General features: G+C 56.5%; 2 protein-coding genes across 5 annotated transcripts in view; one reads left to right on the top strand and one right to left on the bottom strand.

The window, feature by feature from the left end:
- Positions 1 to 300: 300 nt before the first annotated feature.
- On the bottom strand, positions 301 to 11,853 carry LOC129213759 (caspase recruitment domain-containing protein 8-like). Of its 3 annotated transcripts, none has more exons than XM_054844392.1 (11): positions 11,568 to 11,850; positions 10,986 to 11,024; positions 10,625 to 10,701; positions 10,148 to 10,213; positions 9,497 to 9,558; positions 9,193 to 9,413; positions 7,622 to 7,881; positions 6,875 to 7,000; positions 4,684 to 4,828; positions 3,439 to 3,480; positions 301 to 1,814 (listed from the first exon to the last, which is right to left on the bottom strand). In XM_054844392.1, exons 1-11 carry the CDS (start codon positions 11,842 to 11,844, stop codon positions 1,552 to 1,554), a joined length of 1,578 nt encoding a protein of 525 aa, XP_054700367.1. In that variant the 5' UTR covers positions 11,845 to 11,850; the 3' UTR covers positions 301 to 1,551. The 3 variants fall into 3 exon arrangements, with proteins under 3 accessions (XP_054700367.1, XP_054700366.1, XP_054700368.1); XM_054844391.1 differs by having other exon boundaries at positions 475 to 1,808; positions 11,568 to 11,853; XM_054844393.1 differs by lacking the exon at positions 6,875 to 7,000 and having other exon boundaries at positions 475 to 1,814; positions 11,568 to 11,853.
- A 2,076-nt stretch (positions 11,854 to 13,929) lies between these two features.
- Positions 13,930 to 24,105, top strand: part of AIFM3 (apoptosis inducing factor mitochondria associated 3) — a 46,454-nt gene continuing 36,278 nt past the window's right edge. For both annotated transcript variants that reach the window (XM_054844389.1, XM_054844390.1), the window contains exons 1-2: positions 13,930 to 14,187; positions 22,990 to 23,142. In XM_054844389.1, the coding sequence (XP_054700364.1) occupies positions 23,112 to 23,142 (31 nt within the window). In that variant the 5' untranslated portion in view covers positions 13,930 to 14,187; positions 22,990 to 23,111. The remainder of the gene's footprint in view (positions 14,188 to 22,989; positions 23,143 to 24,105) is intronic.

A 24,105-nucleotide genomic window follows, 5' to 3' on the forward strand; every position in this document is an offset into this window, starting at 1 on the left:
AGCTTGAATTTTGCTGGTGAATGCACAGGCACTCCCACGCCCTGGTTTGGGGGGGATACTCTAACCCCCCATCAGACACATGGTCCAGCTCCAGCTGCACAGAGCCCCTCATTCACCTCCCACAGGCCAGTAGCTAGTTTTGGGGACACCATTCCCACCCCGTGGCTGGAGGTTAAAGCCCCCCCCCCAGTCGCTCCAGGAATTGACACAAATCCCCTGACGCACGCGGGTCTCACCAGTGGCCGGCACTTGGTCCTTGCAGCATGCGCTCAGGATACAGAGTGAAATGACACAGAGAAATAGTTAAGAAAACATTTAATAAGAAAATATAAAAAGATGGGACAGGCTGTGGTGACCAGGCACTGGGCTCAGCCGCAGTTTATACCTGAGTGTCCCCTTTTATACCCCCTTCTGCCCCCCCACTTTGTTCCTCCTGGTTCCCCTTCCCGTCCCCACGGGTCCATTCCCGCACCCCTCCCTGCCCGTGTCCGGGGTCCCCCCGGTTCACCTGCTCAGCAGCGATATGCGATCCAGGTGTTCATGAGAACGAGTAAATATAAAGCAGCACCTCAGGCAGCAATCTCATTTCCACCCCACAAAGCCACGGAGCGTGTGGTGGGGACCATTTCACTCAACGCTCCCTGGAAGCTCCTTTGAGCTTCCAGAAGTTGCTGTCTCCACTTTGGCAAGTCTGAATTTCACCCAAGCTTGACCCAAAAAGTCTCTTCTTAGATACTAGACACCAGAGCTGACCGCTCCTGCCTTGACTGGTGTGAAGGCATCCACATGATCCAGAAAGGAACTGACTTTATGAATGAGAAGGATGTGATTTAAAAATAATCTGCTGGCTTTCTTTTGAATGTAAAGCGTCTGCTATTGAGTCAGACTTTCCCTGAAGATATGTGAACCTGTATCTCTTATCTTTGCGATTTTTTGTGGCTTCTTCACCCAGCTGCTGCTGGGGTCAGGATGCTTGTTTGCTTTTTCAATGAACTTTGGTCATTTGGGTAAACTAGACTGGAAGGAAATGAGGGGAAGGTTTGGTGTTGATATGGGTTCACATCAACACCTACGACTTGCTGTGGCTTGCACAGGAGAGTAAGTCTTTGCAGACAGCTCTGCACAGTAAAGCAGCTCTGCTCTTCCAGCCACGAGAGGTGCCCATGGACACTGAGGATGGGGGGGTGAGCTGGAGGTACCTGTTGTGATGGGAGCTCCTCTGCTAGCAGCTGCCTGGAGCTTCTGGAGAGGCAGAGGCCCTGTCTCAGGGAGGCAGATGGGTCCGAGGTATTGGCACTGGATTGGGAGCCAAGGTCTCTTGTTCCAGCAGCTTCTCACCAGTGGCCAACATGACAGTGGTTGTCCACTGCAGGCAACCGAGTCAGCCAAGCAAGGCAGCCCTTAGACCAGGCGGTTCAGGAGGCTTACTGCTGCTTTGCACCATGGATTTTGCATTGAAAGGTCAGGATTCAGGTGCTGGTAAACCTGACTGCCCTTCTGTTGTTCCCGTAAGCTGAGCCATGGGAGCAAAAGCAGTCTGCTGTTCCAGGCCTAGCTGGACTTCTCCAGGTCTGTGATGAGGTAGGGGTCTTTCATCCGGAGGATCTGGTAGAGCTGCTCCTGCGCCTCCAGCCCTTTCTTCTCAGCTAGCTCCAGCAAAACTCGGTTCTTCCTTTGGCTTGTATTTTGACCTTGCACCTCCTCTTCTTCATCGCTGTTGATGACGTTTGCATCCCGTAAGTGTAGCAGAATGGTGGAGAGCTGCCTCATCCTGGAGCAAAGCTCAGTCTTGTGCTGCTTCATGAAGGCTGCACCTAGCAGACACCAAGCCCATGTTACCATGCTGCACATGGCCAGGCAACCGCAGGCGAGTACCACGCTGCGGTACGTGGCATCCTGAGCCAGCGGACACCACGGCTGTGCACCCTGTCCCACAGCCACGTGTCTCCATCCCTCCACCAAGAAGGATGGGCACCTGCTGCACCAGCGGTGAGAGTGCTGAGGCAGGCAAGGAAGGGGGTGGGAACGTCAAGTCAGAGCTGGGGGAGGTGAGGTGGGTGGCTGCCAGCAACTGTCCCCTCTGGGATGCCTACAGTGTCTGGGTGTGAAGTTACCGTCCTGCCCCCACCCTGCAAGGTGAGGAGCTCCTAACTCAGAGCACAGGTCTGAAATCTCGCAGAATTGCAAGCGGTTTGTAGAGGAACAGAGATTGGAAAGGAGCCGACGCCAGCGGGGTGCTGAGCAAGCCATGGTCAGTGCAGTGGGCAGCGCTGCCCGGCTTCTCCTCCCAAGCCTCTACCCAGTCCTCCTCTGTGAGGCTGAAGTGGGCACCCATATGGGCATCTCCCTGTAGAATCCCAGACTGGTTTGGGTTGGAAGGGACCTCCCAGCCCATCCAGTCCCACCCCTGCCATGGGCAGGGACACCCTCCACTAGCCCAGGTTGCCCAAAGCCCCATCCAACCTGGCCTTGACCACTGCCAGGGAGCCAGGGGCAGCCACAGCTTCTCTGGGCACCCTGTGCCAGGGCCTCAGCACCCTCACAGGGAAGGATTTCTTCCTCAGATCCAATCTAAACCTGCCCTCTTTCAGTTTAAAATCGTTGTCCCTTGTCCTGTCTTTGCTCTTGTCTGCCACCCTACTCTCCTGGTGCTCTCGGGCAGGTTGTAGGCCAGTGTGGTGACTCCATGTGCATGGCAAGGAAAAAGAATAACACCGAAATGTCCAAATTTGTGTCTATCTGAGGCAGGCCTATCTGCCTCAGCCAGTGGTTTAGCTGCCTCGGTGTCCTCTTGGATCTGGCCTTTCATTAGTAAGACGAGATACAAAAGGTAATGATGAAGTGTTGTGGCCCTGGAGAAATTAGGTGGGGATAATAGCTGCAAGGCTGCTGAGCAGTATGTTGTCGTCACTGATTGAAGCAAGCAGAAAGCAAAGCCTCTTGGTCAGAAACTCCTGGAGCTGCCGTCAAGGTGGCCCTGCCGTCCCCTCTGTCCACGCCTGTTGCGGGCTCCTGCCCAGGGACGTCACTCCCGTGGAGAACGCTGCCGTTTGGCACAGGGGCCGTCAGCCCCCGAGCTGGCTGTGTGGGACACAGCAGCTGTACCACTTACTAGAACTCCAGTGAAATATTGTTTACGGACCGTGAACTGTACTAGCTGCAGCTCATTCTCTGTAACAACAGCATCTCTGTCCCCAGAGACGGCAAACCAGTTTGGAGGGTCACCTGCACTATGCCACCGTACCCACCAGCATGGTACGGGGCATGCTGCCAGCAAGGCACGAATAAAAGCCGAGGTTGCAGCTTTCAAGGCTTTTTGTCCAGAAACTGTCATAAGGATGGGAAAAGAGACTGATATCTGCTTTAAACCAGAGGATGGTGAGCTCCAAAGAAACAGATTCAGACTCTAGAGCTGCAGCTCTGAAACACTGTACTGACCTGACGAGGTCTTGGAGACACAGGCAGGAAGATTAATATCACCTGAAAGAGAAAGGAGAGAGATCACTGAATAAGCCGTCACTGAAATGATGGTGCCTGATCCTCCACGACATCCTCCTGAGGTGCCTAATCCCCACGAAGCCATTAGCCATTCCTCCTACTGATCCTGCCCGTCTGTGGAGAACCCAACAAAAGCTCCTGGGCTCTGCACGGCTGTAGGTGTTACTTTTAAGGAGTGCAGGATTAGACTAACAGAGAAGGGGTCTGAAGGCATGCTGAGCAGCACCATACCCTGCGCCTGCGAGATGCTGCTGCCTGCAGCTCCTCTGCCAAGCTTTCCCACAGGGGAGCCCGCGGGTGGGTATTGCTACGTGAAGTTGGTGGCATGTGCGGTGGCTGCTGAGCCGACCTGGCAGCAGCTGGGCAGAGAGGTGTGGAGATTAGGAACCCGCCGCTCCGGAGCTGGGTGCACCTCTGTCCTCCCAGAGGACACACGAACACGAGTCTTGGCACCCGCCATCACTAACCCTGCTCCTTCTGCCTCCATCATCTGCCATCCTGACCGAAGTTCTGCATGGGACCCAAGTCAACCGTAAAGCAGAATAGTTGTAAGCGACAGTCTCTTGATGCCATAAGAGTGCGGTCCCCACACCATCACCAGGCGTGCTGCGTGCCACGTTTGTGATACCGCTGCAAGCAGAGACGTATGGTGAAGGCAGGCTCTGGTCCATCTGGCATTGCCCCAATCCTTTGTGCTCTGGGTGCTGTTTCACACCCTGGTGTCTGACCCAGCAAATGTGGAGTAGTGGTGCTGGCTGGAACACGTAGTTTTATAAGATGCTGATTTTCACTAAAATTTGGGTATTCTCCTTACTTCCTCTGCATTGCACGCTGGTTGCACTAGCACGTCCATGGGTGTTCGTTACACTATTGGACTTTTAAAACTAAGTCAGATTTCTATGCAAACAGTAGCCAAGAGAACAGAGAGACACCGATAGTTCTGTCACGCTCTCTTAAACCCCAGCATCTGAAAATCCACATTAAATCTGAACCTCTGGTCTACTGACATTGGGGAATCCTTTCGGGTCCCTATTCTTCAGTGGCCAATTGCTGCATACGCAGGGTTTGCTTTCCCTGCAGGACGCGTGGATGACTGTGACTACAAAATGCCTGAGGTCTCCTTGGGCGGTGCGCCTCAGCTTTTGCTAGGGCGAATGAGCCCCTAGAAGGACCTGCTGTTCCTACCTGATCTCAGTGATGCCCTCCAGACCACAGTGTCATTGCGTGTGTCCGTCATAAGGAGCCCAATTTCCTCTGCCATGTTCCTGATGTAGATCTCAACAAAGAGCTGCTGTTCCTTTGGACTCTTGTAGCAAAATGGCAAGTGTGACTGTAAAGGTAAGAAGCAAGCTGAGTCCCTCTCACCATGGGGAGCTGCGGTGAATTCCCATACACTATCCAGTATTTCCTGGCCATACCAGCAAGAGGAAAGACAAGGGAAGATGCACATGTCAGGGCTTTTCTGTGCTGCCAATATCACCAATTTTGGTTGGAAGTGACCCCTGGAATGTCTTGTCTGACCTACCTCTCAAAGATGGACCAATGTCAAGTCTAGATCTGCTCAGCTGGGGCTTTGTCTAGCTGAGTACTGAAAACCTCAAAGAGCAGAGATTTACCACCTTCTAACCTTCTCTGATGGCTGCGGCTCCACCGAGTGATAAAATTTTTCCTAACAACTTCCCAGGTTGCAGCCTATGGCTTTTACCGCTTTTACCTGACACTGCCAAGAGCTTGGCCCTGTCATCTTTACCATTGCTCTTCAAGGCAGAGTGCCCTGGTCATTCCAGGAAGTGGGAAAACCAAACCCTACCTTGTGATTCATGGGTTTAAGACTGTCTCTGAATTAAGTTGAAGGCCCCAGCTGTTGGAGCTACACACAGCTCAGTACCAGAGCTGTAGCTGCAAGGGGGGGTGTTGAATAAGGGGGAAGGGAGGGGTGCCATTCAGAGGAACCCGGAAAGGCTGGACAGCTTAGCTGGCAGGAAGCTCATGCAATTTGGCGAAGGCAAACGCAGGAGTCCTTCATCTGTCCCACAGCAGACAGGAGCCTGGGCACAGGGTGGACACAGAAAGCAGCTTCACCATGAAGGACTCCGGAGTCCTGGCTGACATGCAAGTTGCGCAGGAGCGAGCAGTGTGCCCTGGCAGCAAAGCCTGGCCACATCCCAGGCTGTATTAGCAAGACCACAGCCAGCACAGTGAGGTCAGGGATTCCTTCCCTCTGTTCAGCACCTGTGAGATCACACTTGGGCACTGGGTCCAGTTTGGGGTTTCCCAATACAAGACAGACATGGACGTACTGGAGCAAGGCCAGCTCCAGGCTGGAGTGTGCGATATGCAAGCAGAGGCAGGGGGAATTGGGTTTGTTTGACATGGAGAAGAGAAAGTCATGGGGAGAACTAATGACTGTCTTTAACTATGTGAAGGACGACTAAAGAAAAGACAGAGCAAGCCTCCTGAGGTGCGCAGCGATGAGAGGAGAGGCAACAGGCACAGGCTGCAGCAAGGGAAACTCCGGTTAGATAATAGGGGAAAAAATCACAATGACTAGACACCCAGAGAAGCTGTGGTATCTCCATCCTTGGAGATATTCAATTCAACCTTGACCGGACATGGCCTTGAGCACCTTGATCTAACTTTAAAACTCACATGCTTCGAGCAAGAGGTTGGACCAGAGACCTCCTGAGGTCCCATCCAGCCTCAGTTTCTCTGATTGCCTTTTCATGGTTATGGTGCAGCACAGACCTATGAAAAGGAGGTTTTCATAACCAGCCGTGAACGTGCCATTGGACTGTCATCAGCTGCTCTCAGGATGTCACAAACTCCTGTGTAAAACAAGTAACCACAAGGACTAAACGGCCAAATCTTCCCCGATTTTCCCAGCCATTGTAATCTGATTGCCACAGGGCATGGTGCTCAAAATCAGAAATCCTCAAATGGGGTTTCAGCAGAGAAAGAAGTCATGTCACATCATGGCACAGAGACAGTCTCTCTCCAGACCTACTCCTAAGCTGAAGGAAACTCACTGCAGAGGAGGTGAAGATGAAGGACTTGGGACCACAGGTGAGTCAACACCTCTGAAATTCCTTGTCGATATGCAGCTATGGTAAGTCCAACAAGTCCCACATTATGATTTCTGCCATAAGGAAAGACAAACGCAGCCCCTTTGGGGGTTTGGGGTGTGCTCTGTGCTCCTTCTGGGGATGTGTATCATGAAATACCCTTGGTACTTGTAACCACTACAGCTCCCTGCACCTCTGGCTCTGCGACCTAGTAAGATGGATTCTGGTAGCAGAATATGGCTGAAAACAGGGACTTCTTGTACTTTCTATTTAACTGGGGGGAAAAAAATAAAAAAGGGAACAATCCAACTTACTTCAGGTGTTATCACCACGGAATTTGTACTGGTCACCTGGTAAACGCGGCCAAAGAACAGAGGGTTGAATGGAGGAGGCTTGGGAATAAGCTTTGAATTCCAATTCATTTCTTGTCTTTCAATGGCCTGCAAACATCAAGCATCGCTTTTGAGAGAGGAAAAAAAAAAAAGAGCTGTGAACTGGAGGTAGCCCTCAGAAAGTCAAGAAGAGAAGAGACCGACTGACGGACCCAGTCAGAACAGACACTGAGCGTGTGCTGCAGGCAGTGCTGTGCTTCAGGGGCCAGGCAGCACCCGCTGCGCAGGCAGGAACCTACCATGTGCAGGCAGGAACACGGGCAGGGTGATGCACTGTCACTCTGCACAAGAGGGTAAGGGCTTGCACACCACAGGAGAGCGGCTGGCACGCAGCCACCTATTGCTGTGCCTGGCAGTGGCCAGCAAGTCCTACATCTGCTCTGCATAGCAGAGCGTCCCGTGCCACAGTTTCACGCGTGCTAGGACACGCTGTCCTAGCTGAAAGCACGGAGAGCGATTCCTGGAGGCATCTGTGAAAGAGGAGAGCGAGGGAGGCAGGAGCAAGGATGCTGTCCTGCGGTGGGAGATGGGGGCACAGGACCGGGTGTGAATCAGAGGCTGGTGGCAGCAAAACTGGGAGGCATCTCTGTTTATCAAATCCAGTCCCTGCTACTGCGGCCACCCCAGATGTCATACTCTTTTAACCTGGCTGAGCAACCTCTGTCTTACCTGCTTCACGGAGTTGTCATCTGGGATCAGGTAGAGGTGAAGAGTTGTGTTTGCAGCACTGAGCTGCTGGAAGATGAGCACCAAGGAGTGCATAGGGAATGAATTTAGGGTTGAACGTAACCTCCTCCAAAGCACCCCAAGTAGTGAGAAGCTGGGATTCTCCAGGACAGCAGAGAAAGCAACCACTCTGGTCGGTCTCTCCAGGGTCATCTTCCCAGATTTAAAATGGGCAATGGAACACAGGCTGGTATTTATGTCTTCTGCAAGACAGGTAACAAGTTCTGTTTAGTCGTCCTGGCACCCTCTCAGGCTGCCTCCTTCTCTTTAAGGCTTTAGCAGCAGCAGGAGATGTGCCCACACATGATGACATGCTCTACTTTGGGTGCCATGCATGCCCTGGGCTTCAGGGGTTCGGCAGGGACCGCCTTTGGCAGTCTTCCTGCGGGCGCAGAAAACTGCAAATCTGAAGGTGGCAGCTTGGGACCATGAGAATTGTCAGACTGCACCCGTGCAGCATCCTGCATACAAGCACCACACCACCACGTACTGGGGAGGGAGATGGTCGCTGTGTGACAAGTCACTCTAGTTTTTGATCAGCCTGAACATCCGGAGGTGACATCCTGGGGATGACTGGGTCAGAGAGCTCTGCTGATGCCCAGTCACCCAGTCTACCTCTGGAGCAGACTTTGCTATTAACCTGACAGATTAATCCAATTGCAGTGTTTTGCTTAGCACAGCCGTGTCAGTGAAGAGTACGTAGAGCCACTTTTTGGATGACACGGCCGTGCTTGCCAGGTCCTGGGTAGGAAATAGAGCCACGCAACAAGAAACTCGTTTGACAGCGTGCTCTGTTCCAAGAGGACACAGACCTGCCAGGAAGTCCCTTGGCCAGCGCACCCAGTGCCTGTGTCAGGGCCCCCCAGCATGGGGGACTGGGACTCCCCTGCATGCTCTGCAGCCCAGCCGCGGGTGCTGATGCTCCTTCCCCGCTCATTAACAGCAGCTCGTTAAGAGCACTGCAGGGCAGAGGACCCAGATCCAAGCCTTGCAGCTCCTCATGTTGCCTGGGTGAAAATGGGCAATTTCATTGCACTTATTGTTCTGCCCGGGCCAGCTCTGACTTATCGCATCCCACCTTGGGGAGGTCCAGCCTGTGGGTAGGTGCAGCTGGCCGGCTCCCATCCCAGAGGAGCAGAGCAGGGATGGTCATTGCCATCCACAGCTGCCATAGATGCAAAGAGCCACAATCCTCCCCGGGGCTGGTGTGCAGCTGGGCTGGGGTAGTGCCTGGGGTCATCACGGTGGCTGGGAGAAGAGGGTGGGCGAGGAGGCGCTGGTGGTGTGGAGCGGGAGCTGGGGAAGGGACCACTGCGAAGGCTTGACAGAAAGTGAGAGAAGGATGAAGGATGCCAAAGCAAAGCAGAGGAATACAAGGAAGCACAGGGGACCTTGGAGGGAAGGGACCATTTGGCTCTGTCTGGGGAGAGGTTTCCAAGGAGTCAGAGATGCCCCTGGGTAGGGACAGGCTGAGGGATGGTGGCTTGGGACCCAGGTCCCTGCGGCTGCTCTACCTGCCAGGCAGATGAAGTGGGGGAGATGCACCGCCCGCACGATGCCGGGCTGCACGTCGATGCGGAAGAGGGGTCCGGCGGGCACCCACATTTCCTGGGCAGCCTTGCTCAGGTGCCTGGTCCAGGTCCTGTATCTGTAGGTGATGGTCACTGCCGACCTCACCTCGAAGCTGAGGCCTGTGATGGAGCACTGGAAGACGCCTGCACCAGGGAGGTGAGCTCTGCAGGTGGGAGGGACGACAGGCTCATGCCACCTGGGACGGGGCTTTTGGAACGTGCTCCCGCTTTGCCCGACAGCTCTTACCGGTACGTGGTGTGGTACTTCAAAGTGTCTTGGGTTATCTCCGGCGTCACTTCTGGAAGATTCTGCAACACAAGTGTGGCCCAGTTTGGGACTGAGCGGGGTGTTGCACACTGGGAGCTGCTCGCAGGAGGCGTGCTGGGATTTACGGTGAAGAGCAGTGCAGCTTGGCGTGAGAGCTCGGCGCCTCACAAGCAGCAGCGGGGGATCAGCAACTGCTGCCTGCCCCCAGAAAGGCATCACTCTCATCAGTGAGGAGGTCAGAAAAATCATTGACTGGCAGCTCCTCTGCCCTCGGATCTGAAACTAGCACTGGCCATGTCTGAGGCTCATGGCCCCTTTGCTGCAGATCCCTGTAGTGGTGCCCAAGAGAAATCCTGCATGCAGGCACAGCAAGGAGGACTGACCACTTAGCCCCACTTGGTTAGATGCCACTGGGGTGTGGAAGGCATCGGTTAGTCCATGCATCCCCCATGCATCAGCAGGAAAGATAATGGATGGACACGCAGAGCAGCTCCTGGAGCTCCAAACTACGTGTTTCACCCACTGATTTTTAGGATGCATTTTGCAAATGGGAATTCCAGATAGGAAAGTTTCTGTTTCCTGAGAGAGAAAATGTTGTTGGTTGCTGACTTTCTTACAAAAAGCCCTTACCTCCCCTGTGCAGCGCCAGCAGTTTCCCTGCAGTGGTGAGCCCAGGTTCAGCCAGTCATAGCTCTCCTGCAGAGGGGAACATAGGGGAAAGCACTCAAAAGCTGTATTTCTCCCCTCCAGCCATGCTTGCCTGCTGGAGGCAGGAGGAGAGGTCTTCTGAGAGCATGAGCAGCATCCGCAGCGTCAGGTGTAGTGCTGGCCCCGCTCCCTGCTCCTCCAGGGAATAAAACAGGCTGGTGCGGGAGCTGTGCCCGCCCGGTCTGCCGGCAGGGCGAGGTCCCTCTCCTGGGAACCAGGGCAGCACCCACCAGCTCCTGCCACCCGGCGCGGTGCTGCGGTGGCGATGGGCAGTGCTGGACCCCCCGCCGTGTGCAGGGCTGGCTGTGAGCCTGTGCGCTGCGGCTGTGCCTTCCCAGCCCCGCGGTGCTCCTCACTCGGGCACCCCAGCCTCAGGCATCGTGTCCTGCAAGACCTCACCTCTGTGCTCCCCGAGGCCTTGGCTGTCAGAAATTTGGGAGGGTCTGCCACCAGCTTCTTTAGGGCTAAGCCTGTGACTGGAACAACAGGAAGACCCTGTCATTTTTGCCTCATGTTTGGGAGAAGAAGCCATCCTCAAGCAGCTTTCACCCAACCCTCCCGATCCCATTAGCTGCAGCACCCCACCCTGTGTAGCAGCACGTGCTCCCACATCTACTGCAACTTCCACATCCTCCTCCATGAGCCCCTGCAGGGACATGCTCACCACCATGCAGTGAGTTGAGGACCTACGCTCACCACCGTGCAGCTCCACCAGCCCCGCTGCACCAGGCTGTCAGTGAGGACCAGGGCATGACCTTACCTGGTAATTCAGATTTGACACCCGCACCACCACCTCGTACTGCAACAGCAAAACAAAACAGAGGAGAGCTCAGGAGCCAGGTCATGCCCAGAAGAACATCCCATCCTCTGCCCATTCTCTCCCTCTTCTTCACGCCTTTGCTGTGAAACCTGTTCCTGCTGGTTCGTGCCCACTTGCACCAAGCTGCCAGGCACCAGGAATCCCACCCAGCTGCCCATCCCAGGAGGGCAGCACACTGCAGGGCTGAGAACACGTTCCCAGCCTCCGCCTCGCCATCCCTCCCCGCTGCCATGCAGAGAGAAGATTTCTTGGTTGGCTTCCAGCAGCAGAGTCCTTCCTCTTCCTCCTGCCTTCCTCCTGCATAGGTGCATCCCTGGGCCCTCACCTTCCTCCCGCCTTCCAGTGCCAGCATGCTCTAGCAGCTCCCTGGTGCAACGCAGCCGCAGCCGCCTTACCCTCTCCCTCCTGCCTGTGGTCCTGGCCAGGGTCCCTCCTTGGGAGACAACCCGATCTGCACCGACTCCCCCTCTCCCACCTCCAGACGGACCCTGACCCACCTGCCCTGGGCTGCCCTGCACTTACGTGATAGTCTATAGTGCAATAAGCAGTTGGGTGTGATTTTATAGTGTCGCAGGGTCAGGTGGTCCTCCATTTGTCTGCTGCCGTAGATCAGCACTCCCATCTCAGGGATCAGGGAGGAGTCCTGTGCGTTCAGCTTGGCCTTAAGCTCCCACACGCTGTCATCCGGAGACACTGTCACTGCCAGTGCTTTGCCATGTAAATTCTTGATGAAGATGGAGAACTCGCCGGGGTTGTCGGCCACCTGCTGCTGCTCCGCCATGGCGTCTCTTTCGGCCATCCCTGAAGATCTGAGTCTCTGGCTCCGTCACTTCCTGAGAAACCGAAAGTGCTGGGTGATGTCAGGGCTGACCCGCTGTCAAAGCGCCTTCACGCCTCGGCTGAGTGCTCCTCCTCCTGCCCACGGCCCCTGCCTGCACCCGGCTCTCTCCCTGCCTGCACCAGGCTTTCTCCCCTGGGCTGCTCCATTTGCACAACCTTGTTACCTTCCCTTTCCCCTTCTCCCCCACCTGGCTCCTCTTCCGGGATTTCTTTCCCTGGGGAAGGCAGGGGAAGGCAGGGCAGAGCCGTGCAGGCAAGGCAGAGCTTTTTCCCAAGGGAACAGTGTATCAGAGGCTTGGATCCAGCCTGGAAAGTCTGGGGGTGACAGAGGGTCCCCCGCTGGGTTATGGGGTCACCCCAGCCCCTTCACCCTCTCCCCAGCACATCCCTGCCCTCCCTTTCCTGCCAGCCCCGGCGTGTGCCCAAGCTGGGCAGGAGTGGCTCTGCCTGCCCCAGGATGCACGGAGGACCAGCTTGTTCCTGTCCCTGGTGCAGCTGCGAGGGTAATCTGGGGTGGTGGGAGGTGCAGAGCTGGCAGGGAGCTGAGGGTGGGCAGCACGGTGGGCAGCTGCCTGGCACTGCTGGCATGGCCCTGTCAGCCCCCTCCCTGTGAGGCACTGCTGTTCCCCTTGGAGAGCCCCCAGGCCCTGCCCCACAGCACCCACTGCCCCCCCCAGCAGCCCCAGGATGGCTGAGCACCCTGCCACACACCCCAGGGCATCCAGGGCAGCCCAGGAGCTGGGCAGGAGGGGCAGGACCTGCCGGCAACGTTCAGGGCTCCCTCTCCCTGGCAGAGGGGCAACAAGGACATTTTGGTGACCAACCCTGCGGTCCAGGCAGTGCCCAATGTGGGAGTGGTGTCAGGGTGATGGAGTCAGTGCCCAGAGCCCAAGGCTGCGCTCCAAGAGACGGCGATGGCAGGGGCATGCACTGCCCAGCAGCTCTGCAGTATTTATGGGGAAGGGAGGCCGCACAGCCTCCCCTCGGGGCGGGGGCTGCCCACACGCCTTGCCCTGGCCCAGTCACCCCACCACAGGCAGAGCTGCATCTCCCGCTGTTCCTGGGGCAGCACAGCCCCACCGTGCTGCTGGTGTCTCGTCGTCTCTCCCCGGGAGCGATGCACTTGGCTCCTTGAGGGGCAGTGAAATGCCCCAAATCTTGTACGCTTGTAGCGTCAGCCGAGCCTGACCACCCGTGGCCGGCTGACAGAGCTTGCTGTCGGGATAATTCCCTGCAAAGCGATCCATCGAGTCCTTCCAAGGCCCAATCCTTGCTGTTGGGTTGGCAGCTGCGTGGGAGTGTTTTTCCACACTAGAGGTCAAAAATCCTGCATGCTGGGTTGAGAAATGGAGGTGGCCGTTGGCTGCCATGGGTCCCCGCTGCCAGCAGTACCACATCCTGTGGGATGAGCTCTGCACCGCGCCCCAGCCAGGCACAGCACCACGTGTGGGGATGCTCCTGCTCTGCTGCCTGCAGACATACCCAGCGGACCTGGTGTCATTTCTCCTGCCTTAAAGCTGAGGCAGCTCCACGAGGATCCACAGTCCCTCTCGCAAGGCGAGTGGCTCCCGGGAGCTCCTGTGTCTGCAGGCTCCATCCGTAGGTAGTTTTTCTTAACAGCAGTGAAAACCGCAGCTGAACTGCGCAGTTCAGCCTCTCATCCCATTTGCAGCAGGGAGCAAGGAACTAAAGCTGTGCATCAGAGGGCACTGAACCCCCTGGACAAGCTCAGGAGTCGTATAATCAGGGTGTAAGACAGCAGCGACCCAAGGCAGTCTGTAGCTGGGGGAGAAAAAACCTTCCTTTGTATCCAGGGTGTTCTCAAAAGTCATAGAGGGAAAGTAAAGGACATATTTGGGGCGTGCAACAAGAAAAGGCACATGGAGATGCTGATGCTCTGCCAAACAGGGTGTGATAGAGAAGGAAAATACTTTACTGGGCAGAACGGAAACGTGCCAGGCAGGCAGGAGGGGGACGAGATCCCTGTCTGCGGGGGGAGAGCCGGGAAACCTCAATCCAGAAGGAAAAAGTAAAGCGAGCGACGCGGCGGGCTATTGCCAAGCGGCAGCGATACCCCTGGCTGCAGGCGGCGGTGCCCAGCCCCGCTCCACGCCTCTCTGCGTGCCCGGGGCCAGCGCGGCCACCCACGCCACGGGGGTCCGGGCACGGGGAAGGGCCGGCGGCGACCCGCGCGCCCCGCTGCTGCCGCGCGCCCCGCCCCGCTCCGTTCCGCCCCGCCCCGCCCCGGGGCGGCCGCCCGCCCGCCACCGCCCGCAGCGCCGGCCCCTCGGCTGCTGCCCAGGTAAGTGCGGGGGGCAGCGGGGCCCCGGCCCGGGGATGGTGGGGCGGGGGGTGGTGGGGCTCCCGGTGCGGGGCCGCTGCCCAGGACCGACGTCCGCGCCTGCCTCCGGTGCGGAGGATCGGGCGGTGGGAGCCGCCGCTGCCCCCCCGCCCCAAGGCGCGGGCATACCGGGGGGCGCGGAGGCGGTGGGGCGCCGCACCGGACCCGGAGGCTCCTCTGCGGCGGGAGCTGCCGGCGAGGCCGGGGGAGAGGTGGCCGGTGGCCGCCGTAGCGGTGCGGGAGCGCCGCTTGTTTTCGCATCTCTCGAGATGCGGCAGTTGCTGAAGAAATCGCAGCAGCGACAAACCGGGCTGCGATCGCTGCCGGGGAGAAGCCGCGTTTTGCCTGAACCCCCCGGTTTTGGGGTCCCTGTCCCCCTGCCCCAGTGTGTCCTCCAAGTTTGTTTGTCCCCGTTTTGGGGGGCCGTAGCCTCACCCGGGCAAACACCCTGCTTGCACGGAGCAGCAGCTGGGGGCTGGCGAGACGCAGACAGCCCAAGCAATGCTCGCAGGTGCCAATCTGCCTTTTCAAGAGTGCGGGGAAATGGCATTAGCAAAAGCGTGGGTAACCGCACGGCCTCCTGTGAGAGGGAGCATCCAATTCCGAGTGCGGTGGATGGAAGCTGAAATTTGGTGGTGGTGTGCTTTAGTTGTTAGTCTTGGAAAGCATTGCCGTCATAAACTCCTTTTGCGCTGCTTGCAGCTTCTGTAGGGAACACGGTTTTCTCTTGTGCAATCGTGAACTGGCAGTGATGGCCAGCGAGAGGAGGACATGGCCGCCTGTAATAGAGCGATTTGAGAATTAAAACTCTTTTGTGTTGTGAAATGTTTTGATTTTTGCATCAAGCAGCCTGTACCTGGAAAGAATTTTCAGCATTTGCACTTTTTATTGGCGTACCTTTGAGATCTGAACCAAATCTCACATTTAATTATTACTTTCAGAATATTTCCGATTCAGCTTGCAGAGAACGTGTTTGGAGGGGGGGCAATGACAGTGCTGCCGAAGGAGCCTTTAACCTGGAGCCTATAAATTGCTGAAGCAGCAGTCAGTAAAACAATTGTGGCTAATTGCAGTCTGACACAGTGTTCCTGCTGTGCCACTTCAGGAGCCGGCGGGGCACGTTAAACGGCAGCTCTGTAGCTCTCTGCGCTGCCGCTGACACAAACGCCTGATGACAAGGTGACAAGGTGAAGCACGCTCGGCCGGGGCTGTGCAGCGCATCAGCGGGGCTGTGAGCTGCTCTCCGCATCTTGCAGTGTGAGTTTTGTTTCTGTTTCTTGGGGCCATCCAAAAGCAAATGACCTGGCAAAGCCAAACCTGGTGTTTGCTCCAGGTGGGTGCAAAGCAGAACTCGGTCCCCACCAGGAAGCAGCTGCAGAGGTGAAGGTTTGGCAGGGAGGGGTGTGCTGAGGAGTGGGCAGGGACTGGGGGCTCCTGGGGAGTCAAGGCGGTGGAAGGAGCAGGAGGGGAAGGAGGGGACCGGTGGGGCTGTGACACTGTCAGAGTCGCGGGGTGTCGGCAGCTGGGGGGCCCCGGAGCAGGGGCCAGGCAGCAGGGTTGGGATAGGTATGGAAATGGCAGGAAACTGGGAGCAGGAGGGTTGGGAAGGGGGAACTGGCTGGAGAGCTGTCCAGGGGAAAACAAGGGGCTGAAGAGCTGGAGAGGTAAAGGGGATGTTGGGGTGCTGGGGAGAGGAGAGAAGGGGGTGCCAGCCCCCTTGAGTTTGGCTCATCTGCTGCGTGGGCAGGGGGTGGGCAGCAATGCATGTCCCATCCCTGCGAGCAGTGTGATGGTGCCGTGGGTGCAGCATCCTTCAGGTGGAGGGACGGGAGGCAGTTAGTTTCACCCACTAACGAGGGTGCTTCCCCCTGGTTGGGCACCCCGTGCTGGGAGGCCAGTCTGTGGAAGCGCTGGGAGCCGGGGCTGGGCGGGTTGTGGGAGCCCCATGCTCACCCTTTGTAGTGCAATTCCTGAAAGAAGTGATAGCTTCAGGAGAGAGACCCGTCTATTTTCACCCCTAAATTATTTTAAAAATACAAGTTCTCCCTGCCCTAAAAACATCGTCCCGTCACGCTTTCTTTTGTGTGACTTGGTTGTCTGCCCATTGGCTTTTTCCAGGCATTTCTTGTGGTGGGTGAACCCTGTGCGCGTCCCTGGGGTCAGAACAGGGCTGCTGCGTGTTGCCTTGATGACACAGAGCACGCAGCGTGGTCCGTGGAGTGTGGGGAAGGGCCTTGGGACCCCCGATGCTCTGGGCACACCTGGGCTGCGCTCAGGGTCCCGCATGCAGAGGAGAGACCTGCTTTCCTTGGCAGCAGAGCCCAGCTCGTCCTGGAGATGGGGCAGTTTGACTCTGCTTGGCCAGACCTTGCAGGGAACCGGAGCTCCTGATGCTAAACTGGGGAGTTTCTCCTCAGGGTGGTGGGCTGTGGCAGCGTGGCCATGCCCAGGGTGGTGCAGCGGGTGGAGGATGGACCCCTGGGTGGGCAGGGAGGGAGGCTGCGGGCAGCTCGGGGTGTCGGCAGGACTTCGTGCCAGTTGGTGCTTGGTGGAGCTGCTCTCTGCAGGGCGCTGGAGATGTCAGGAAGGTGCCTGTGGGCTCCGTGACGCTGTAGGTGCAGCTGTGCTCAGACAACAACCGCAGCCCAAGTGCTGTCTCACCACTGTCTGCCCCGCGCAGTGGGGAGCGTGGTCTGTGCAGGCTCCTGCTGTGCCAGGCTGTGCCGGGGTGGACCGGGGCTGCTCCAAACCGGTGTCCCATGGAGACCAGCTGCTTTTGGGGAGGGCGGAAGGTCAGCTGCAGGAGGGTGCTGTTGGGCCTCTGGCTGAAGCCTGGTCCCTGGCAGGGCTGGGAGGCATGGCAGGAGTTCTGGGGGTGATGCCGGGGTTCCTGGGAGCCGGGAGTGTACTTGGGCAGAGGCAGGCATGCTGGCCAGTGGGCTGCAGGGACTCCTGGGGTCCACGTTATATATTTTTATTAATGGCCTCAGCCCACAAAGCAGCAGATGCTGCTGAAACTTGCCGAGGAGGCGGAGGTGAGAAGCGTTGCCGGTGGCTGGAGCTGCCCCACCAAAAAGAGATGGAGGAGAAGTGGGGCATGAGGCTGTGCGTGGAGGAGCAAGAGTGAAACAGGAGCTGACCTTCAGGAGATGATGGAGAAGGACAGTGTGGGTGTACTCATCAGGGACGGAGGGACGAGGAGTCACCACTCTTCAATCTTTCTCACATTGCTGTGCCAGGCGTGGGAGGACCTGGTGGAGGGTGGTGGCCCACCGCATAGTTCTGGCAATCACCATGGGAGTCAAACTAGAGCAAATCCCCAGAAAAGTAAGAGAAATGGGCAGCCCTTGTTTTAGGAGGACACCAGGAGTGTGAATCTGGTGGGGGGGGGCTGGTGGCGTGGGGGGGGGTACATGGTGGGTCAGGCTGGGTATGTACCTGGCTGGGATGGAGCCACACAGGGCAATGCGTGGGGCTGGGAGACAGGGTCCACTGCTGGGTCCCATCGCATGGGGTGAGGAAGAGGGTGGAAAACGAGGGCTCTGGGTCCCGGTGAAGTTCAGGACTTGTTGGGCAGGGGAGGTGCCCTGCGCCCAAGGAGAAGAGCCCAGGCTGCCCTGCGGGACACGCTGTGCTTTGCGGGACGCGATGGAGAGGCCGTGGTGGGGTCTGCACTTCACTTGGTTTCCAGGGTGTGTCCGAAACAGGTCTGCTGCTGGGACTGCTCCATGGTTCCCGCTGGGCCTTGTGTTAAAGACAATATTTTGCACGTATGGAGAATTGGCAAGGAGGCAGCTCTGCGGTAGATAGGGTACAGCTTGGGATCAAGGGTTGTTTTTTCCCACAGCGGGGACCAGAGTCAGAGCCAGCTCTTCCCTTCAAGTATGGAGAGTGCCACCAGATGCTCTGAGCCTCCAGCCACCCCCTCCTCTTGTGGTCCTGCTCGGGGGGTGCAGCCTGCGGAACCAGATCTTGCTTTTGGTCCTCCTTGCTCTGCAGAGCGGGCAAGGCTGTTTACAGACAAGCGAGTCTTCCAGGAGATGCGGAGCTGCCGCGTGTCCTCTGTTCCCCGCCGTGCGTGGCATTGCATGCGGTACGTGAGGGACCAAGGAGCGCAGGGCAGCGTGTCCAGGCTTATAGATAAGAAAGGTTTGCTTTCTTGCTTTTGAAGATCGATCCTGTTCAGAATGAAGAGTTCAGATGGAAAACCAGCCATGTGGGACGACCAGCCAGAATCTCTCACCTGAGCAGGAAGTGTGGCAGAAAAAGGCCATTATTGACAGACATCAGGGACCTTCCTAACACTCCAGGTGTCTGCTGGGGGCGGTATCCCCGAGTACAGGTGCTTCCATTGACTTTCTTCTCCTGGCCATAGGTCCTTCTCTCAGACCTAGGTGTGTTGTGTCAGCTGATGAGATCTAAGCGTGCAGAGCACAAGGATGTTGGTGAGACCCATTTTAGGTGTCGTTATACTGGGCAGGAGAGAAATGACTCTGACGTGCTCTGACATGGACTCTTCAGAGACATCCATGAAGGATGTCCTGAGAAGAAAGTGCTGAGTTCTTCAAATGGTGATAATATCGCTGTGAGTCCAAAAATTATCTGCAGTAACTGATAATGCTTCTGAAGGACAAAGTTCTTGAGGCAGAAATAGGCATATGTTTGCAGACAACAGAACTGAGATACAATAAAAAGAAAATTTTATTGTATGCAGGGGCAGTTAAAAATCAGCAGTTCCTGTTGAGCATGGAGCTGTAGGACATTGCCTTACAAGACCTATGCTACAAATGACTGAACACTAGAAAAACAAAGCTGCCACGGGGAAGAGAGGCGGAGAGATGACGGACACAGCTGGACTCTCGGTCCTGCAACAACAGCAGGGAATCGCTGGCCAGAAATGGCCCTGAGGAGCCCTGGCAAGGGGCCGTGCTCAGTGCTGCAGAGGAAGGTCAAATACCCCCAGGGACCTGTGCAAATCTGCCCATGGGGAAAACCTCCTTCCTGACCCCAGAACTGGTGATCGGCTGTTCCCTGGGTCTGTGAGCGAGATTTGCCCCTCGTCCCCCGGGGCTGCCATGGCTCCAGGGGACACCAGCGCTGCTCGACCCCTTCCCTCCCTCCCCTGGAGGCGTCTCAGGGGCTTCCAGGCATGGCAAAATACTCCAGAAGGGATAGGCCTGGGAGAAAAGATGTCATTCCCCATCCCTGCAGGAGACCATTGGGTGCTCCAAAGTGTTGAGATCGTGAACATCTTTGAACATCTCCACTTCCCATTTCTAATGGGTGCTGCATCTGGCAATGGAAGAGGTGTGGATGGGGAGCTCTGGGGTGGTCTCCAACTGCCAAGAATGGATTTTCTTGTTCTTTGTAGACCATTGAGTCTTCTTCCACTGATACCCATCTGAAAAGGCCTGATACCCTTCGGGACCCCCAGGTGTTAGTGGGTCTTCTCATGTCATGAGTGGCATTAGGTCCATTCTCCAGAGTTTAAAGCAGGATTAAGGTCAAATCCAGGTCGGTATCTCACCCTGCTCAGAGCCGGACTTGGATCAGATGACCACCCGAGACCTCTTCCAGCCTAAATTCTTCCATGATCCTGTGGCTACCACATTGTGGCCCCTGCCTTCTTTGGCCTCGCACCCACCAGCCCCTTGTGCGAGGAGATCACATCAGTCTTCTGGATGACACTGGGAGCCCCCACATCACTCAGGGGAGGAGATGGGAGAAGATGTGGGGAGGGGAGGCGAGATGTGGGGCCAGGGCTTGAGAGAAGGGGTTCAGTGGGGTGGGGAGGGGATGGAGCTGCCCTGGGGGGTGGCAAGACTCCCCTCTCAAGAGGTTCTGGCTGGGGGGGGACAGCAATGGACCGGGGTGGGGGGGGCTTGTGCTGGGTGAGTAGGAAGGGGACGAGAAGCAGCCCTCTCTCACCCCTTCAGTTACATCATGTTGTATATGAGCTTATTCCCCTTTCCTAACAGAGAGGAGATTTTGGCCATGACTCCTGCAGGATCCAGCTCTGGGTCGGTACCTCTGGATGCAGGCAGTGGTGACATGATCCCGTTGTGTCTCGTGAGCCAGTCCGGCAGGGCAGGCTGGTGTCGTTCAGCTGGGTCTCAGGTCACTTTTCTGAAACATCATCTGAAACGCTACCGGGTGTGGGCAGCCAGACGGCTTTGCCTCTGGTAGTGTCAGCTGAAATCCTACCAAGAACTGTTTTGCTTTTGCCTGGTTAACTGCAGAGTGGAGGAGGGACACCCAGAAATGTTCTCTGTGCTCTGCTCTGACCTGCTCTCAGAGGTGGTGGGTGGCTCAGTCAGCCTGTGCCTCCGAAGGGCCCCGGGGCACCATCAGTGGGGAGGCTGGGAGATGTGAAGTGGGCCCGAGGGGATGGCTTCAGATTGCCATCTTTAAGGTCGGAACAAAGCAAAGGCATCTCAGACAAATGGCTGATATTCAGGGATGGGATATCCCAAAATCCCTCCCAAAACCAGCCGGACCAGCTGGAAACCAGTCTTACGGCCATCCCACTGCGCATCAGCATCTCTGGGGGGTTTGGAGAAGATCGAGGCATCCTCTGGTGAGGCACATTCGGCACCCACCCTCCTGCCATCCACCCCGCCGCCTGCCTGGGTGGTTGGGGTCCCCGCTGTGCTCCCCCACGTGCACGGCACCCCCAGGGCTAGCTGCGGTGCTGCCCGGGCACTGCCTGCCTGCAGCGTGGCTCTGTCCTGCCGCCACAGCGTCCACTTTCTGCTGCAGCAAACAGCGGCTCCGGGTCGGTCTGCTGGTGAGTCAGTTGGCTGCGGTGGACCTCGGGGTGGGCTGGTTGCCCTGCAGCAGAAAGCCCAGGCTCTGTGTACGTTACGGTATCGTTTCAGCTTTCTCTGCATGGCTCACGTGTCTCATTGGCACGTTCTGCTCACGGTGGCATCTCTGTTTGGTATGAACTCAGGTGCAGTTTTACTTTCTCTTCTTGCTTGATGCTGGGGATGTCCTGGTTGTCCCCCCCAGCTCCTCTTTGGCACTCGCCTCCCACCTCCTTTTTTGCCAACCTTTGCGTGATATTTTATTATATGTTTTACACTGAAGTGTTGTCCTGTATCACTGATACATCAATGGCTTGAGACTTTCTCTGATAGAAAGCCATTTTCCCTTTCTTCCTGCCAGTTTTGGCAAAGGGCCATGCAGCAGTTACTGCACGTGACTTCTCCGCTGCGTTTTTCCCTGGTGCTCCCAAATCTTCCTCTGCCCTCGTGCACCTTCTTGCATGGCATTTTTTTCCATTTGCTCTCACATAAATATCAGTGTGCTGCTTTCCTTGGATGCTCTTGCTCTTGCGAGAAGAGTTCTTGGCTCTTCCCTGCTCCATTTAACGTTCCCCTTTTGCAAATGAGCTCGTTCAGCAGCTCCACACGCGCCTGATTGCACTTCGTAGTCTGTAGTCTGCTCTTTGTGTGTTTTTTGTCCTGTTAGTAGTCCGTCCCAAACTGGTGCCCTCAGTGCCCGTTATCAAATGGCACGTGTCCGCTGTGCACCGTGTGGCAAGGCACCGGTCTCTTCTTCCTCTGCAGCCTGCACTACTCAGCGTGCTGCAGGCTTTGAAGGTTCTCCTGCCACGCACCTGGGACTTGGTGGCGGTCGTGCTGTGCACGGCAGAAGGGGAGTCTGAAGGTGCGCGGGAAGGAGCGTGCGTGGTTTGGAGGGGTATAGCTGAAAACGGGGGGGATACGTCCGGGTGTTTTGAGTGGGTGCTTAAGTAAAGGGTTGGAATTGCAGTGCTGGGCATCTGCCTGCTGGCGCTTCTGTATTTCCTTCTCATCGGAGAGATCCCGAGGCACTTTCTAAGCTGCGGAAAAGCTTACTTTGCCTGTGTTAAAATATCCTTTGGAAATGGTTTTAATTTCCTGCCCGTGTCAGAAGGCTTTGTGAAAAATATATGGCAAAACCATAGTAAATCAGTTCAAGTACGAGTATAAGTGGGTAAAATTAATTAAATGTTCTATTTTATTGATAGTCGTGTTGTATGAATCTTTGCTGTTTTCAGTCAAGGAATAAGACCAAAAAGGTTTATCCTAATTCTTAGTCCGTACGAAATCTGAGAGCGCTATCAGTCAAAGCTAAATGAGATAAACACAACTTGAAGTGGACTGTTTGCCTGTCCCACTTCAACATAAAAAAAATTCGTCTTAATCGTACAAAAATTTGGATTTTGGTGCAAAATGGCCTGATATTGGAAACCCTTTCTCAAATAAATAAGTGTTCCAAAGCAAATGGGATTTCTGCAGGAATGAGCATTACTGGACAGGGGGAACTTGCAGGACTGGGCAATAAAAGTAGGTTTCTTTTTTCCATCACCTAATAATAAAGAAAAAAAACAGACTGAAATGTATTTATGGTTTAATCATTGTATTTGGGCTGTGACCTATGTGCTTACAGATTTAATTTCCAAAGGCAGGGCTTTGGGAAGTTATTAAAGTCTGAACACAAATGATATGAGGATTTTTGTAATTTTAAACTTTTAAAGGATGATTGAATTGATAAACATCATAACTGAATTTACCGGTGACCCCAGTTTTCCCCTTGTCAGTTGGGTCACCGGGGGTGCTCGGTGCTCCGTGCACCCATTGTGCTGGTGCTGCCCAGCTCCTGCCTGCGGCTGTTGGTGCAGGCAGCAGCGCTGCTCGCAGGCTTTCCTTCCCCTCCCTGCGGCCCCCGCCATCCCTGCCGGTACCGGTTCTCACGGAGCTTTTCTACCCAACACAGGTCGTGAACGACGCCTGGAGCCCGGGACGGCGTGAGCGGGCAGTTTATCATGCGAGGATGTGCCCGCACCCTCGCTGACCTGCCTGCCGTCCCCGTCCCCGCTGCCTGTCCTGGCCGGCGCCATGGGAGGATGCTTCTCCAGGCCCAAACCAGGTGACTGCCCTCCGTTGCCGTGTCCCCATCCCGCCGTCCCCATGGGGAGAAGTAGGTCAGCAGCAGCGGACGCTGGCCGGGGGAATGTTAATTCTCGGCTCCCGCAGGGAGGATTACCGGCCCATTAATCCCCCCAAATTCCTTGGCGCTCTTGCTCCCAAGCAGGGAGCTGTGCGGGGGCTGCAGCAGTGCTGGGGGGGCGAGGTGGGGGGAGAGCTCAGCCTGCACCCTGCAACCCCATCAAACACCCGCCACCAGCCCTTCCCCGTCCCGTCTCCTCGTACCCCGCCGCCCTCCCTGCTCTGCCGTCCTGCAGCGCCCGGGCTGGGTTTGTGCGACAGTGTCCCCGCAGGGACGTGTGTGGCTCCAGCGCCTGCCGTGCTGCCGTGGCTTTGCCACTCGCTGGCCAGCCCAAGTTTTGTCCTTGCTGGAAGGGAACGACCAGGGACGGAGCAGGATTTGTTGGTGCTTTCTCAGTCCCACCACCCAGGCCAGGTCCTGGGGCTGCTCCGCTCTCTGGATTTTATTTTCTTGTGGAAGCTTGTCTGTGCATGCTGCCTCCGGTGGGGAAAGCAGCTGCAGGCACCTGGACATCAAGGATGTTCCCCTTGCCCTGCATGGGGCTGGATGGGCTCCCTGTTCGGCGAAGGTGGGCGCACGTAGGAGAGGAAGGGGCTGCGGTGCAGGCTGAGTAGGCAAACTGGCTGCTCGAGGGAGGGCTGGTGTGGAAGTGCCGACATTAAGCCTTGTCCTGAGCCCCTGCCGGCAACGTGTGGTCGCCCGGGCTCGTCGTACCCGGCAGCGCCCGCATCGCCCCAGCACTGGTCCCCAGGGAGCGACGCTGGTGCAGTTGGCGCTGCCGAAGCCGCCTTGGAGGAGAGCTCCCGGGCGAGGGGAGTCGGGTCGCGGCACTGATCTATCAGATCAGTCAGCATCCACAGGCAGCCTTTGTGGGTGGAAAAA

This window comes from Grus americana, chromosome 16 (assembly GCF_028858705.1).
Source record: "Grus americana isolate bGruAme1 chromosome 16, bGruAme1.mat, whole genome shotgun sequence".
NCBI lineage: Eukaryota > Metazoa > Chordata > Aves > Gruiformes > Gruidae > Grus > Grus americana.